Source organism: Arachis hypogaea, chromosome 13 (genome assembly GCF_003086295.3).
Source record: "Arachis hypogaea cultivar Tifrunner chromosome 13, arahy.Tifrunner.gnm2.J5K5, whole genome shotgun sequence".
NCBI classification, from domain to species: domain Eukaryota; kingdom Viridiplantae; phylum Streptophyta; class Magnoliopsida; order Fabales; family Fabaceae; genus Arachis; species Arachis hypogaea.
In genome coordinates, this window is record NC_092048.1 from 17,758,564 (window position 1) to 17,775,032 (window position 16,469).

Genomic DNA, 16,469 nt, shown 5'->3' on the forward strand with positions numbered 1-16,469 from the left:
ATGGTACCACATCCCAAAATAGCTGATTAATTATTGAAGTTCCCATACCATCTTGGAATTTGTTTGATTCAAATAAATAAATGGTCCCCCAAATTTATATTAAAAATCTTAATTTATAGAAAGTAAGAAATTAATAAAAGAAAACAAATACAGAATATAAAGAATTAAAGTTTATAAATACATAGATAAAAATGACAAATATAAAGTACAGAAGGAAAATGGTAGAATTGAAATAACAGAAAAAAATAAAATTAAAATATATAAAAGAAAAAATAGAATCTCTCAAGAGTCAAGACTCATCTCGGCTTGTAATTAATTTTCGTGCATTAATTAATGTAATTGAGAATTTTTAGAGTACATCAATGTGTAAATCAATTAAAGTTCTCTAACATATTGAAGTTATTTATAGGGTAGAATTTTTAAATTTGTAACTTAAGTGCAAGGAATAAATGCTGAAATTGTGAAGTAATTATTAGTGTCAGTTGTTAAGAAGTGTAGTTAGTTGTAGTTAGCTTGTTGCACGTGTTAATATGTATAAATGGCTTGTGAAACCCTTACTATAAAAGTTAGTTTTATTTTTCATCAATTAGAGAGCTAATTCTCATTTCTCTTCTAATTTTACATTTTTTGTAAACACAGCTCCTCCATTTTCAATTTCTTGGTTTTCTTTTCAATTTGATTTCTGCTTCACTTTTGGACTCATACAACAGAGTCTAATGAGAGCTTGATCCTCTCTTCCATGAAATTTCACATGGTGCGGTGAGCGTGGAGGAGATGTTATTGCTCCGATTAGCGAGACCGAGAGTGGAAGATCTGAATCTGACATCTTCACAGATTCATCGACCTGGTTAATTTCTTGCCTTTCTTCCCCTTCTTCTCTTTTCTCTTTCTCAGATTTCGTTCCTTTTCTTGGAGCTGTTCTTGAAATTCCTTTCGATTCAACATTTCTTCGAATTTCTTTAATCTTGATTGACAATGGAAGCAAGTCAAAATCAGTCTGCAAACTTCAATTCAATGGATCCCCAATCAATTGCAAACTTTCTAAGTCAGATTTCAGCAATCCAAGCTCATGTGGCAAAGAACACAGTCAATCCGATGCAAGATCTAGCAAGTCCGTATTTTTTGCATCCTGGTGAAAGTCCTGGTAATAATTTAATTCCAGTTACATTGAATGCACATAACTACAACTCTTGGAGCAGAGCCATGTTATTAGCCTTGAAATCAAAGAACAAATTGAAGTTCATTGATGGTTCGATAACAAAACCAAATGAGAATGATCCCTTATTCGAAGCCTGGGAGAGGTGCAACACGTACATTGTGTCATGGATAAATCTGTCTTTGAGTCCAGATATCGCAGGAAGTGTCATATAGATTAACAATGCCTCAGATCTTTGGAGAGATTTAAGACGCAGATACTATCAAGGTGACAAGTTCAGAGTGGCTGAATTATAAGAGGAACTCTTTCAATTGAAGCAAGGAGATGCTAGTATAACAGCTTACTACACAAAGCTGAAATCAATTTGGGAGGATTTGGACAATTTCAGGCCCGTTCCTAATTGTGAATCTTGTGATTTGTTCTTGTGGATTGAAAGTCACGAGGGAGTATAGACGCGAAGACTACACAACCAGATTTCTCAGGGGACTTAGTGAACAATATTCTGTTCCTAGATCACAATTGATGCTTATGGATCCTCTGCCTGACATCGACACTGCCTTTTCCATGCTCACACAGCAGGAGCGACAATTTAATGAATCTCAAGAAACCAAAATCTTCCTCAACAAAATAACACCAAACTTCAATGATGATAGAAATAAAGGGAGAGGCAGAGGAAGAGGAAGATCTAATGCAACTGGAAGAGGAAGAGACAGTAGGATGCAGTGTACCTTCTGCGACAAACCAGGACACACAATTGACACATGTTATAAGAAGCATGGTTTGCCACCTCATTTGAGGCAAAGGCAGTTTAGCAGCATCAATTACATGGCTGCTGAGGCATCTGCTGAGAAGAAAAGTGATGATCTCAGCCAATGCAGTCTAATCGATTGCCAGAAGAAAGCTAATGACTCGTCAAGCCTCGATCTCACTCCACACCAAAGGGAAGCTATCATCAAAATTCTCAAAGGACAGGAAGCTCAGCTGCAATCTCAAGTCACACCTCAGGTTCAATTTTCTTCAGCCAATCCTCAAATGAGTCAAGGTAAAACCATCATTTTAAAGTACAGTAGTAATATTTCATCCTTTGTTACTGCCAAATCACACCTCTGGGTCATTGACACAGGGGCCACTGACCATGTCACATTCAATTTAAATGATTTTGAAACTTATCAACAGGTCAACCCCATAATTGTTAGAATACCAAATGGTAACCAAACCATCAGTAACATCATTGGTACCATTAGGTTATCTAATCAATCATATCTTTCAAATGTGCTGTTCATTGCAGAATTTGACTTCAAACTAATTTCTGTTTTAAAATTGACAAATGGATTAAAGTGCCAAATGCTTATTGATAATAAAATCTGTGAGATCCAGGACCAAATTACTTTAAAGAGGATTGGAGTAGCTAAATGTGCTGATGGCCTCTATACAATGGATAGTCAGTTTTTTAATCATGCAGCACACACAAACAACCATTTCATGCATAATTCACACCACCCACATCTGACTGTTGCAGCAGCTGTAACAAGAAATAAAGCACCTGCAGATGATGCTCATTCACATACTGCAGCGCATGCAGCACACACAAATAACCATTTCATGCATAATTCACATCACCCACATCTGACTATTGCAGCAGCTGTAACAAGAAATAAAGCACCTGCAGATGATGCTCATTCACATACTGTAGCGCATGCACTTTGGCATTTTAGATTAGGACACATTTTCCAACATAGATTAGAAATAATGCATAAAACTTATCCTGTTATTGCTTGTAATGAACAAATAAACCCATGTAATTCGTGCCACTTGACAAAGCAAAAACGATTGCCTTTTTCTTACAGCATTACTGAATCCCTCAATTGTTTTGATCTGTTATATGTCGATATATGGGGACCTATTTTAACTCCTTCAATACATGGTCATAAATTCTTTTTAACCATAGTTGATGATAAGAGCAGATATACATGGATTTTTTGCATGAAAACAAAATCGAAAACTGCGGAGCTTCTTAAGAATTTTGTAAAACTGGTTCAAACTCAATTTGAAAAAGGTTGTAAAATGCATAAGAAGTGATAATGGTCCTGAATTTTCTATAAAATCCTTCTATGCATCAAATGGCATCATACATCACACATCATGTATTGAAACTCCCCAATAGAGTGGGATAGTGGAGAGAAAATATAACACATTTTGGGGGTAACTAGAGCACTACTTTTTCATTCATCCATGGCAAAATGTTTTTGGAACTTTGCCACAACACTTGCTGTGCATTTAATTAATATACAACCTACTCAATTTCTCAACAATGCATTCCCTTTTGAAGTTATTTTCAACAAAATTTCAATCTTATCAAATTTAAGGGTTTTCGGATGCCTGGCATATGCATCAACACTTACAAATGGCAGGACCAAACTAGACCCAAGTGCTAGAAAATGTGTTTTCTTGGGATTTAAAGAAGGCACCAAAGGCTTTACTCTCATGGATTTGAAGTCTAAAACCATTTTCACATCTAGAAATGTGATCTTTTATGAAAACCATTTTCCATATTTCACACAAGAAACTGATTTACACATTGCAAATAATGACCAAAAGCATAATTGAAGGTTGTGGTAGGCTTAGAGAAGGGGGGTTGAATCTATGCCTTCCTTTTAATTACTGTTGTTACCCTTTTTAAACAAATTTGCAATTCTGATTCTGTTGTAACTTAGCAGCGGAAATTTATGAGACAATTTATTTTTGTCTCATGAATATCAGAAAACAGAACACAGCAGAGAAGAGAAAAGCTAACACCAGCATGTATCCTGGTTCGGTTGCCTTGTGCTATGGAACCTACATCCAGTCTCCTCCACAACTATGGAAGAATTTCACTATAGTAAACAGTATTACATACACCAATAACATAGGATTGACCCAATCCTTTCACACTCAAGTTCTAACCTAACTTGACATTGGCTATGCTAATACCTAACTATACCTCTTAGTGCTAACCCAACTAAGAAAGGGATACCATTCAGATACTAGATACAAGACACTTAATCAACCTAAAGAAATCAGAAAATAACTCTAGGCTTTTCTCTCAAGTGTATCTCTCAGCCTTTTTCCACTCATGGCTTTTTCTCAAGCTTTCTCACAATGCCTTTTCTCTCAAGAAATTACAGAAAGATAAGCTTAGAAAAGTACATTACAATCAGTAAAACATGAAGGAGATTGACTTCATCAACAGCCTCTGTGCTATGCGAAAAACCAGATTAGCAAGCCTCTGATTCAGTTCTTCATACTGGCGGAATACACCTTTGATTAGGTTACACTGTCCAGTTAGTTGAACTTCTTCAAAGAGCTCTCTCAGAACAAAACCTCTATTCACTGGTTTTCTCTCCTTAGTTTCTGAATGAACAGCAAACTCCTTATATCTCCTTGCATGTGGCTGAGTTCATCTTCCAATGTCAACACCTTGAGCCTTGAGCTTCACCAACCCACAAGCTTACTTTTTCTTCTCAAGCATCAAAGTAGAACTTTTGCTTCTGACTTTTCCAACTTGACCGAAAGCCACAAAACAGTAACCATGGAAATCTTCTCATGGTCAACCAAATCTGAACCATTGAACACCAACTTGGTCCCCAAGTCTTGATTAAGACCGTAGATACACAGCAGAATAGGGCAGCGAACAACTTTCCCTTCAATGCCATTTTCGGGTAGTGCAGAGAGTTGGGAAGAAGAGATGAGGATCTTGATGCATGCAAGATGAGATGGATTACCTTTCTTAAGCTTGATTTAGCTTGGGATTTCTGTTTTAGCTTCTGTGCTTCAAGCTTCAACTCTCTCTCTCTTGCTTCTTTGGTTAATGGCTTATGGAAGAAGCTTTTCTTCTTTTTCTCTTTCTTGCTTTTTCTGAAATCTTGATGTGACTTGATTAGAAGGAAGAGGAACGTTGCTTTTGGTTGAGCAAAATGGTGGGAAAATGAAAAACAATTGAGCTTGGATCGGGTTCTTCTCTCTTTAGCCCGTGGTGTCTTGCTATGCTTCTTTGATGAATTTGTTTGAGATGAATGACTTGGGCTTTATTTATTCATACTTACCATTCAGCCCATTAGCCTTGTTTTGTCATTCATTCAACTTGGGCTGCTTAAATTTAATTATGGCCTGCAACATAACATAAATAATTAGTAACATACACTTATTAATTAAACAACTCTAATTATTTATTTTGCCAAAAATAATGTTTGTCATCACTAATTAATTTAGTTAATTTCTTAACTCAACAATCTCCCCCTTGATGACAAACATGATTTAAGCAATAATCAAAAGGAAATGAGTTTGAGTAAGGTTTTAGAAACTCCCTTTGAATGATGTTGCTTGTTAATGTGTTGCTCCCCCTTTCCTTTTCAACAGTAGCTCCCCCTGAATCTATGCTCGATCCTTTTGTTCCTGTTTACATTAAGCTTAAAAAGGAGCTATTCAAGATGTAACTTGACTAAGAGATTCTATATAACCAGCAACACATATTCAGCCCAGTAATACTTATCATGACAACAGCCAAGGCAAGTTGTAAAACAAAATTAATTTGCAAGAACAGAGTTCAGTTCTAATCCGAAACATAGTTCAGAAAAGAATTATCAGCATCAACATATCAGAAAAATCAGCAGGCATCATTCAACTGAATTAATCAGAATCAATCAGAGCTATTACTCCCCCTTTTGTCATCAAGGGAGGACAACAAAAATAGTACCATAAAACCTGCAAGAAAGGTCAGTGCACAGCCAAAATAGCTTAATAAATAGCTAAAAGTGCATCAGCAATCAAAGTTATTACAGTTATCCAAGACAACAAAGGTATATTAAACAGTAGCAAAATAAAACAGAGTTTATGAGACAAAATGAGCAGCGTCAGCAGATTTTATGAGACAAATCCTAGGCATCAGAACCATTCCCTTTCGAAACAGCATCCTCTTCAACATCAGTGGCAGCATCTTCATCATTTTGAAGGTTATCAATGAAGGTCATCAGTACAGTCACCCTATCCCTTGACTTCTTCAGGAAGTTCTCATGCTTGCTAGCCAGCTTCCTTTTCTCTTTGCTCAATTCAATCAAGTGGTTCGATTGAGAGACAAACTCTTGAGCAACATCCCTGACCACATTCAGCAGAGTGGATTTCTTCCCAGTGGAAATGGAGGTCCCCTCAGTGGAAGGAGCAGTGGAATCCTCAGGGACAAAATCCTCATCTTCATCATCTAGGACGACTCGTTCAGATCGAGTGGGTCCTTTGTTCTGTTTCACTGAACCACCCCCCTTTAGGTATGAATGTCTATTCTCATATTTCTCATTGGTCAAGTCAACACCAAAATACTCAAAAATACAAGTTAGAAACATGCCATAAGGTAGAGCTTTGTCCTTTTCACTTCTAACAGAATCAAACATGTATCTTACCATCAAATATGCAAATGAAATTTCAGTTTTGGTGAGAATGGCATATAAAACAAGAGTGTCAGTGTATGAAACCCTTTGATATGAACCACTTTGAGGAAGTATAATGTGGTTGACCATGCGGTGCAACTGAGCACGTTCATATCCTAGGGCTTTGTGTGTGGGTGTAATACCATTTATCAAGGAGATATGTTCACAAATACTAGCCAGGGCATCATTGTAAGAGACACCAACTCCTTCATCCCACTTAACTGACGTGTAGGCACAGGGCCCAACATCAGTATACTTCAAGGCATCACTGATGGTCTCATTGTTTAAAACGATATCTCGACCCTTGACATACGAATGAGCAGTGCCCTCATGATAAGTCATGTTTGCATAAAACTCTTTAACCAACAAGGGATAAACAGGTTTTTTGATATCAAAAAGGTGATTCCAGTCCAGAAAAATCAAGTTATCAACAAAAGGAAAACCTTTTCTTTTCAAAGATGGTAAATCAGCGAGAAAAGAGGGACAAAGGGTACGATACTGGATAACCTTCTCATAAAAATCATTGTTCATGGCAGATTTGAATCTATAAGGGTTATAGTTCGAATGAGAAGTCAAAAAGTGAGCTTTGTGATCAAAAGGTCCAATGTCTGGTTCTTTAACATTCTGGAGAGGGACTTGAGTGTTACCTCGTTGAGATCGCATTGGAACCGACCTGGATTTTGGTTGTGTTGGTTCGGGTATGGGTTCCTCAGTCGCCTGACGTTTGCCTTTGGAGGAGCCAGGCTTTGCTGAACTTGGTTTTGAGGAGCCAGGCTTGGAAGGTGTGGCCTTTGGTGGTGGCGTCGGCTTGGCAGAGGCAGGAAACCTGGGAGTGTTTTTGGTCCGAGCCATGGGGTCACAGCGATGAGGAGAGGTAGGAGGAGAAGGAGAAGGGGTAAAGGTGTGGTCTTGAGAGCGAGTGGATGGCTTTGTGGGTAGCTTGAAAACCTTCTCTCGAGGAGCCCTTTTTGCAATGGTTTTCTTCCTCATTTGGTTAGTTTCAATTTAAGAAGAAGAGAGAGCAGTAAGGGTAGTGGTGAAAACCGAAGTGATGGAGAAGGAGTTATGGAGGGAAGAGAGGGAGTGTTGGTAACCGTACCCAAAAAGCAAGTTTCCAAAACCATGCAACTGCATCACCATTTGAAAAGACTTGAAAAGACATGACCTCATTCAAAAAGATTTTATTTGATTTTAAAAATTAATTTTAAAATTTTTAAAACAACAATATTAACCTGAAACACCCTTTTGGGCCAAAATTAGATCCTCTTGAAAATCTTTTGGGCCACAAAACCTTTATTGAAAACTTTTCATGAAACACATAAGTCATCAAAAAACTAACACACAAGATTGTAACATTCATATTTGGGCCTTGAGGTGATTTAGATTTAATGAAACATATAGGACAACCCAGATCCGAATTGAGGTTGGTCCAGATCAATTTTTCACTTGAAGCAAGCCCAGAACACGTTGACATGAGGGAAACGTTCATCACCTGCCCAGAATTGTCTCATACCTGTTTATCAGACAAAAAGCTCCAGCAAATACATCAGCACTTTTCAAACAAGGAATCATAACTCAAAATTCCTAAACAAGTCCTAAGCATGCAGAATCTATCCTCAGCTAATGGTTTTGTAAAAATATCTGCTAATTGCTCCTCTGATTTAACAAATTGAATACTAATATCCCCCTTTTGGACATGTTCTCTTATTGAGTGAAATTTCACTTCAATATGTTTAGTCCTAGAGTGCAAAACTGGATTTTTGGAAATATTAATGGCACTCATATTATCACACAGCAGGGGAATATTTTCAGCTTTTAATTTGTAATCAGCAAGCTGTGTTTTTAACCATAAAAGCTGAGAACAACAAGAAGAAGCAGCTATATACTCAGCCTCTGCAGTGGAAAGAGCCACTGTTGGTTGCTTCTTACTTGACCATACATTTAAGGACTTCCCAAGGAAGCAACATAAACCAGAAGTGCTCCTTCTATCAACTCTATCACCAGCAAAATCTGCATCACAATAACCAACTGCAGAAAAATCATCAATCTTAGGATACCAAAGACCAAAATTGGATGTGCCATGAACATATCTAATGATCCTTTTAACTGCAGAAAGATGTGACTCTTTTGGTTTGGATTGGAACCTAGAACACAATCCAACGCTTTGCACAATATCGGGTCTAGAGGAAGTTAAGTACATAAGAGAGCCAATCATTCCTCTATACCTAGTCTCATCAACATCTTTCTCAGTTTCTCCCTTATCTAATTTAGAATTAGGATGCATGGGAGTTCCCATGGGTTTGGCATTTTCCATACCAAATTTCTTAACTAATTCCTTGGCATACTTTTCTTGATGAATGAAAATACCTTTTTCAGTTTGTTTAATTTGCAGCCCAAGGAAGAAATTAAGTTCACCCATCATACTCATGTCAAATTCACTTGTCATGAGTTTTCCAAATTCAGAACAAAGGGATTCATTGGCTGATCCAAAAATAATGTCATCAACATATATTTGGACTAGGATAAAAGAATCATTAGAATTCTTGATAAATAGAGTTGTATCAGTGGTGCCTCTTTGAAAACCATTTTTCAAAAGAAAAGAGCTAAGTCTCTCATACCAAGTTCTAGGAGCTTGTCTTAAACCATAGAGAGCTTTAGATAGTTTGAAAACATGATCAAAATGCTCTTTATTTTCAAAACCAGGAGGCTGCTCCACATACACTTCTCTATCTATCACTCCATTCAAAAATGCACATTTCACATCCATTTGGTATAATTTAAAACCACAAAATGCAGCATAAGCTAAGAGAAGTCTTATGGCTTCCATTCGGGCAACAGGGGCAAAGGATTCATCAAAGTCGATTCCTTCTTCTTGGTCATATCCTTGTGCCACCAGCCTTGCCTTGTTCCTTGCAATGCTACCATCTTCTCCCAACTTGTTCCGGAATATCCACTTGGTGCCGGTCACTTTCTTTCCACTTGGCCTTGGAACCAACGTCCACACTTGGTTCTTTTCAAACTCAAGAAGCTCATCCTCCATAGCTTTAACCCAAGAAGGGTCACTAAGTGCTTCCTTGACGTTTTGAGGCTCCATTTGTGAAAGAAGGGCAATGTTTGATCCTTCATTTGCCTTTCTAGTGGAGGACCTTGTTTGCACTCCATGAGAGACGTCCCCAATGACAAATTCCTCAGGATAATTCTTCAAGAATCTCCATTCACGAGGTCTGGTGGACTTGGAGGCAGATTCAGTCACCAAGGGATTCTGTGTGCTGCTGTCTGCAGAATTTCCTTCAGATTCATGAGACAAAATGGAATTGTCTCTTGAATTTTCATTATTTGCTGTTTCTGGTTCAGCTTGTCCAGAATTCTCTTTTCCATGATTCTGAGCAGTCTCATCCTCCTTTTGAGCTTGATTTCCTGCATCAACATCTTCCAAAATGCTTTGCACCAAGTTAGTATCACAGAATGTAACATGTATGTACTCTTCAATAATTCTAGCATCTTGATGATAAACCCTATATGCTTTACTAGTTGTGGAATATCCAACAAACAAACACTCATAAGCCTTTGGATCAAATTTTCCCAAATTTTCTTTGTTATTTAAAACAAAGCATTTGCATCCAAAGATGTGCAAGTAATCTAAGTTTGGTGGGTAGCCTTTCCAAAGTTCATAAGGGGTTTTCTTCAAAAATTTCCTTATGATTGTTCTATTTAAAATGTGGCAAGCTGTGTTAACCGCTTCAGCCCAAAGGAATTTTGGAACATTGCTCTCACAAAGCATGGCTCTTGTCATTTCTTGTATGCTTCTATTTCTTCTTTCCACAACACCATTTTGTTGTGGTGTTCTTGGACAAGAGAAGTTGTGAGATATTCCAAATTCCTCACAAAAGGATTCAAACAAATTATTTTCAAATTCAGTTCCATGATCACTTCTTATAGAAGAGATTTTCAAATCCTTTTCATTTTGAATTTTCTTGCAAAAAGGTTCAAAGGCCGAAAAGGCTTCATTTTTGTGTGCAAGAAATAAAACCCAACCAAACCTAGTGTAGTCATCCACAATTACTAAACCATAATGTTTACCACCTAGGCTTTGAGTTCTTGTTGGACCAAATAAATCAATGTGTAGCAACTCAAGTGGTCTTTTAGTAGAGATGTCTTCCTTTGGTTTAAAAGAACTTTTTGTTTGTTTTCCCATTTGGCAAGCATCACAAGTGATGTCTTTGTCAAACTTTATCAAAGGAAGACCTCTTACTAATTCTTTCTTTACAAGTTTGTTTATTTGAAACATACTTGCATGGCCCAATCTCTTGTGCCATAACCACTTTTCAGATTCTTTAGAGTGAAGACAAGCTACATTTTGATTCTTTAGTTCATCAAGAGTAAGTCCATACATATTATTGAAACGCTTGGCAACAAACATCACTTCATTTGTCTTTTCATTAACAACACAGCATTCAAGCCTTTTGAAAACAACTAAATATCCCAAATCACACAGCTGACTTATACTTAAAAGATTGTGCTTTAAACCACAAACCAAAAGTACATCATCAATGAAAGTAGATTGCTCATTACCTACTTTTCCAACAGCAATGATTTTACCTTTACCATCATCTCCAAAGGTCACAAAACCTCCATCATACTTATTTAGTTTGATGAAGTAGGTTGACCTTCCAGTCATGTGCCTTGAACATCCACTATCCATGTACCACATGTCCTTTTTGTTCTTGGATGCTAGGCAAATTTGCATGATGAGTTTCAAGTAGCCTTAGGTATCCAAATTAATTTGGATCCTTTGAAGTTAATCCATCTTGGTTGCCCAAGTGCATTGAAATCACAAACAACATTGTAGACTTTGTTTCCTACAACTCTCTTTTCAATGAAGCATTGTGCATATGAGTGACCAAATTTCAGCAATTAACTCATGTGAAGGATCCACAATATGCTTTCCTTTTAATTTTTCAAGTTCAGATTTTAGAAATCTGTTTTCTTCAATGATGTCCAAAGCACATTCAGTTTCCTTCACTTTTTCTTTTAAAAATTCATTTTCAGCTCTTAACACATTTCTTTCAGATCTGCATTCATTGTATTTATCAAGCAGTTTTGATGTGTTTAAAGTGAGATCATCAATAATAACATGCAAGTCCTCAATGGTCAAATCATAATAGTTTACCTCATCAAGATTGTTGTTTCCAGCCATGAAGCAGTCTTTGTCATCTCCTTCAGATTCTTCTTCTTCATTTGAGTCATTCTCAAGATCCTCCCAAGCTGCCATGAGTACTCTCTTCCTTTCCCTCTTGTCTTTGTCCTCCTTTTTGAGCTTTGGACAGTTTGACTTGAAGTGTCCAGCCTCCTTGCAATGATGGCATGTCACCTTGCTCAAGTCCATCTTTTGCTCCTTTGAACTTGAACCCTTGTATTTGCTCTTGCTTTTCATCATCCTTCTAAATTTCCTAGCAAAAAACAAAAGTTCGTCATCTGAAATACCATCACTAGACTCACTCTCTTTTGGTTCTATTTGTGACTTGAGGGCTATTCCCTTTTTCTTTGAGTCTGTGTTTGTGTGTGTGGCTTCATAGGCAAGGAGTTTTCCTCTCAGCTCATCATAGGTTATGGGACTTATGTTGTTACTCTCGGTTAGGACAGTGGCAGTGTTTTCCCACTCTTTTGTGAGGCTTCTAAGGAGTTTTCTCACCAAGGTTTGTTCTGCATAGTTTGTACCCATAGCATCAAGGTTGTTGATTATGATTGAGAATCTCTCAAATGCTTCATCAATGCTTTCTCCATCCTTCATGCTAAACATCTCATACTCTTTTCGCAGCATATCAATCCTCGTTTCTTTGACTTGTTTAGTGCCTTCGTGTGTAACCTGGAGTTTTTCCCAGATTTCTTTGGCTGTCTTGCATCTAGACACCTTCCGGTACTCTTCAAAGCTGATAGCACAGTGAAGAAGGTTGATTGCTTTAGCGTTCAGCTCTATCTTCTTCTTGTCATCTTCATTCCATTCAGCTTCTTCTTTCGGAGTCACCACTCCATCAGCACTTGTTTTTGTTGGGATCTTGGGACCACTCACAACGATCTTCCATAAGTTGTAGTCAATGGATTGGATGAAGATCCTTATCCTTTCTTTCCAGTAGGAATAGTTCTTTCCGTTAAAGAAAGGTGGCCGGTTGTTTGACTGGCCTTCAGTGAGGGTGTAGGCAATTGTGGTTGTGCCCAGATTGTTCGCCATTGGATCTTTGCTCCAAGCGGTTAAGCTTGATTCTTGAGACCTTAGCTCCTGATACCAATTGAAGGTTGTGGTAGGCTTAGAGAAGGGGGGTTGAATCTATGCCTTCCTTTTAATTACTGTTGTTACCCTTTTTAAACAAATTTGTAATTCTGATTCTGTTGTAACTTAGCAGCGGAAATTTATGAGACAATTTATTTTTGTCTCATGAATATCAGAAAACAGAACACATCAGAGAAGAGAAAAGCTAACACCAGCATGTATCCTGGTTCGGTTGCCTTGTGCTATGCAACCTACATCCAGTCTCCTCCACAACTATGGAAGAATTTCACTATAGTAAACAGTATTACATACACCAATAACATAGGATTGACCCAATCCTTTCACACTCAAGTTCTAACCTAACTTGACATTGGCTATGCTAATACCTAACTATACCTCTTAGTGCTAACCCAACTAAGAAAGGGATACCATTCAGATACTAGATACAAGACACTTAATCAACCTAAAGAAATCAGAAAATAACTCTAGGCTTTTCTCTCAAGTGTATCTCTCAGCCTTTTTCCACTCATGGCTTTTTCTCAAGCTTTCTCACAATGCCTTTTCTCTCAAGAAATTACAGAAAGATAAGCTTAGAAAAGTACATTACAATCAGTAAAACATGAAGGAGATTGACTTCATCAACAGCCTCTGTGCTATGCGAAAAACCAGATTAGCAAGCCTCTGATTCAGTTCTTCATACTGGCGGAATACACCTTTGATTAGGTTACACTGTCCAGTTAGTTGAACTTCTTCAAAGAGCTCTCTCAGAACAAAACCTCTATTCACTGGTTTTCTCTCCTTAGTTTCTGAATGAACAGCAAACTCCTTATATCTCCTTGCATGTGGCTGAGTTCATCTTCCAATGTCAACACCTTGAGCCTTGAGCTTCACCAACCCACAAGCTTACTTTTTCTTCTCAAGCATCAAAGTAGAACTTTTGCTTCTGACTTTTCCAACTTGACCGAAAGCCACAAAACAGTAACCATGGAAATCTTCTCATGGTCAACCAAATCTGAACCATTGAACACCAACTTGGTCCCCAAGTCTTGATTAAGACCGTAGATACACAGCAGAATAGGGCAGCGAACAACTTTCCCTTCAATGCCATTTTCGGGTAGTGCAGAGAGTTGGGAAGAAGAGATGAGGATCTTGATGCATGCAAGATGAGATGGATTACCTTTCTTAAGCTTGATTTAGCTTGGGATTTCTGTTTTAGCTTCTGTGCTTCAAGCTTCAACTCTCTCTCTCTTGCTTCTTTGGTTAATGGCTTATGGAAGAAGCTTTTCTTCTTTTTCTCTTTCTTGCTTTTTCTGAAATCTTGATGTGACTTGATTAGAAGGAAGAGGAACGTTGCTTTTGGTTGAGCAAAATGGTGGGAAAATGAAAAACAATTGAGCTTGGATCGGGTTCTTCTCTCTTTAGCCCGTGGTGTCTTGCTATGCTTCTTTGATGAATTTGTTTGAGATGAATGACTTGGGCTTTATTTATTCATACTTACCATTCAGCCCATTAGCCTTGTTTTGTCATTCATTCAACTTGGGCTGCTTAAATTTAATTATGGCCTGCAACATAACATAAATAATTAGTAACATACACTTATTAATTAAACAACTCTAATTATTTATTTTGCCAAAAATAATGTTTGTCATCACTAATTAATTTAGTTAATTTCTTAACTCAACAATAATGCTCAAGTGCATAATTTTGATCCATTTGCATATGACTTTCCTTTTGTTGATAGTAATTTCTCATCTTCAACGCATGAAACACGCAGCACTGCTCAGAACACTCCACAACTGTCTTTTCATCAAAACTTTGACACAAACACTTACACACCCGAACACATAGCATATACTGATCACAACAGTCAAGAACCACACATTCATGCACCTACACTAGATAACAACATCAATGTCCATTCATTACATGCATCACCTACACCAGATACCAATGACCAAATTGCACTTAGAAAATCATCTAGGGTCAAACGAATACCACCTTACTTAAAGGACTACCATTGTAAGATAAATAGCACTGTTTCCACTTCCAATGCTCCTAGTAGGTATCCGATCTCACAACACATTTCCTATGATACACTTAGTCCAAAGCACAAAGCTTTTTCTCTGGCCGTCACTACCAATGTTGTTCCTCGTGACTATGAGGAAGCTGCTGGTCACCCCTGCTGGAGAGAAGCAATCCAAAGTGAACTGGAGGCGTTGGACAAAAATCAAACTTGGCGAGTTGTGAAACTTCCTCATTGCAAGAGAGCCATAGGATGCAAGTGGGTGTTCCGTATCAAATTCAACTCTGATGGGACAATTGAACGTTACAAGGCTCGGTTAGTGGCCAAAGGTTTCACTCAAATTGAAGGAGTGGATTTCATTGACACATTCATCACAGTGGTTCGCATGACAACATTGAGAGTAGTATTGGCTCTGACTGTGGCCAAGAATTGGCACATCAAACAATTGGATGTAAACACGGCTTTTTTGCATGGAGACCTCAATGAAGAAGTCTATATGAAGCTGCCACCAGGTCTGCAACATCCAAATGTTGATTCGAATTCAGTTTGCAAATTAGAAAAGTCTCTCTACGGATTGCGGCAGGCAAGCAGACAATGGAATCTGAAATTAACAGAAACTCTGAGCTCAGCTGGCTTCAACAAATCAGAATCAGATCACTCCCTGTACACCAAAATCACTGCTCAAAGTGTCACGATCATCATGGTCTATGTCAATGGCTTAGTCCTAACTGGCAACGACCTTAATGAGATTGAATCCATTAAAAGACTGCTGGACCAGAAATTCAAGATTAAAGACTTGGGTGATCTTAAATACTTTCTGGGTATGGAAATGGCAAGATCCTCAAAAGGAATTCACTTGTGCCAGCGCAAATATGCAGTCAACATTCTAAAGGATCACGGTTTTTTGGAATGCAAGCCAGCCAGCACACCCATGGACTACACCTCTGCCTCTAAGTTGTCTCAGAATAGTGGTACAGCGCTTGAAGGCAAAACTCATTACAGACAACTAGTTGGGAGGCTGCTTTATCTAACCAACACCAGACTAGACATAGCCTATGCTATAGGGAGGCTTAGCCAATTCATTGATTGTCCCACCGATATTCACATGCAAGCAGCTCAGAAGGTGTTAAGGTACTTGAAAGGATGCCCATCAGTTGGCCTTTTCTTTGCAGCAGACAATGATCTCAAAATCACTTGTTTTTCAGATGTGGATTGGGCAACGTGTGCTGACTCTTGAAGATCCATCACTGGCCACTGTTTTTATCTTGGAAGATCCTTAATCAGTTGGAAAAGTAAGAAACAGAGCACCATTGCTAGATCATCTTCAGAAGCAGAATATCGTGCGTTGGCTCTTGCAACTTGCCAAGCTCAATGGCTATCGTATATCATGCGGGACTTGGAAATGCCAGTCATAAAACCTATTATGTTGTTCTGTGATAACAGATCCGCCATCCACATTGCCACAAACCCTATCTTTCATGAGAGAACAAAGCATATAGAAGTAGGCTGCCATACCGCGCGCAACCAACACCTCTCTAGACTCACCCACTTAATGTCAGTGTCCTC

The 16,469-nt window shown here is 38.1% G+C and overlaps 1 protein-coding gene across 1 annotated transcript; it reads left to right on the top strand.

Moving 5' to 3' along the window:
• The first annotated feature begins 975 nt into the window (after window positions 1–975).
• LOC140177466 (uncharacterized) lies at window positions 976–16,140 on the top strand. Its single transcript, XM_072210578.1, has 3 exons — window positions 976–1,360; window positions 1,593–2,862; window positions 14,622–16,140. The coding sequence occupies exons 1-3, from the start codon at window positions 976–978 to the stop codon at window positions 16,138–16,140; spliced, it is 3,174 nt and encodes a 1,057-aa protein (XP_072066679.1).
• The last annotated feature ends 329 nt before the right edge of the window (window positions 16,141–16,469 follow it).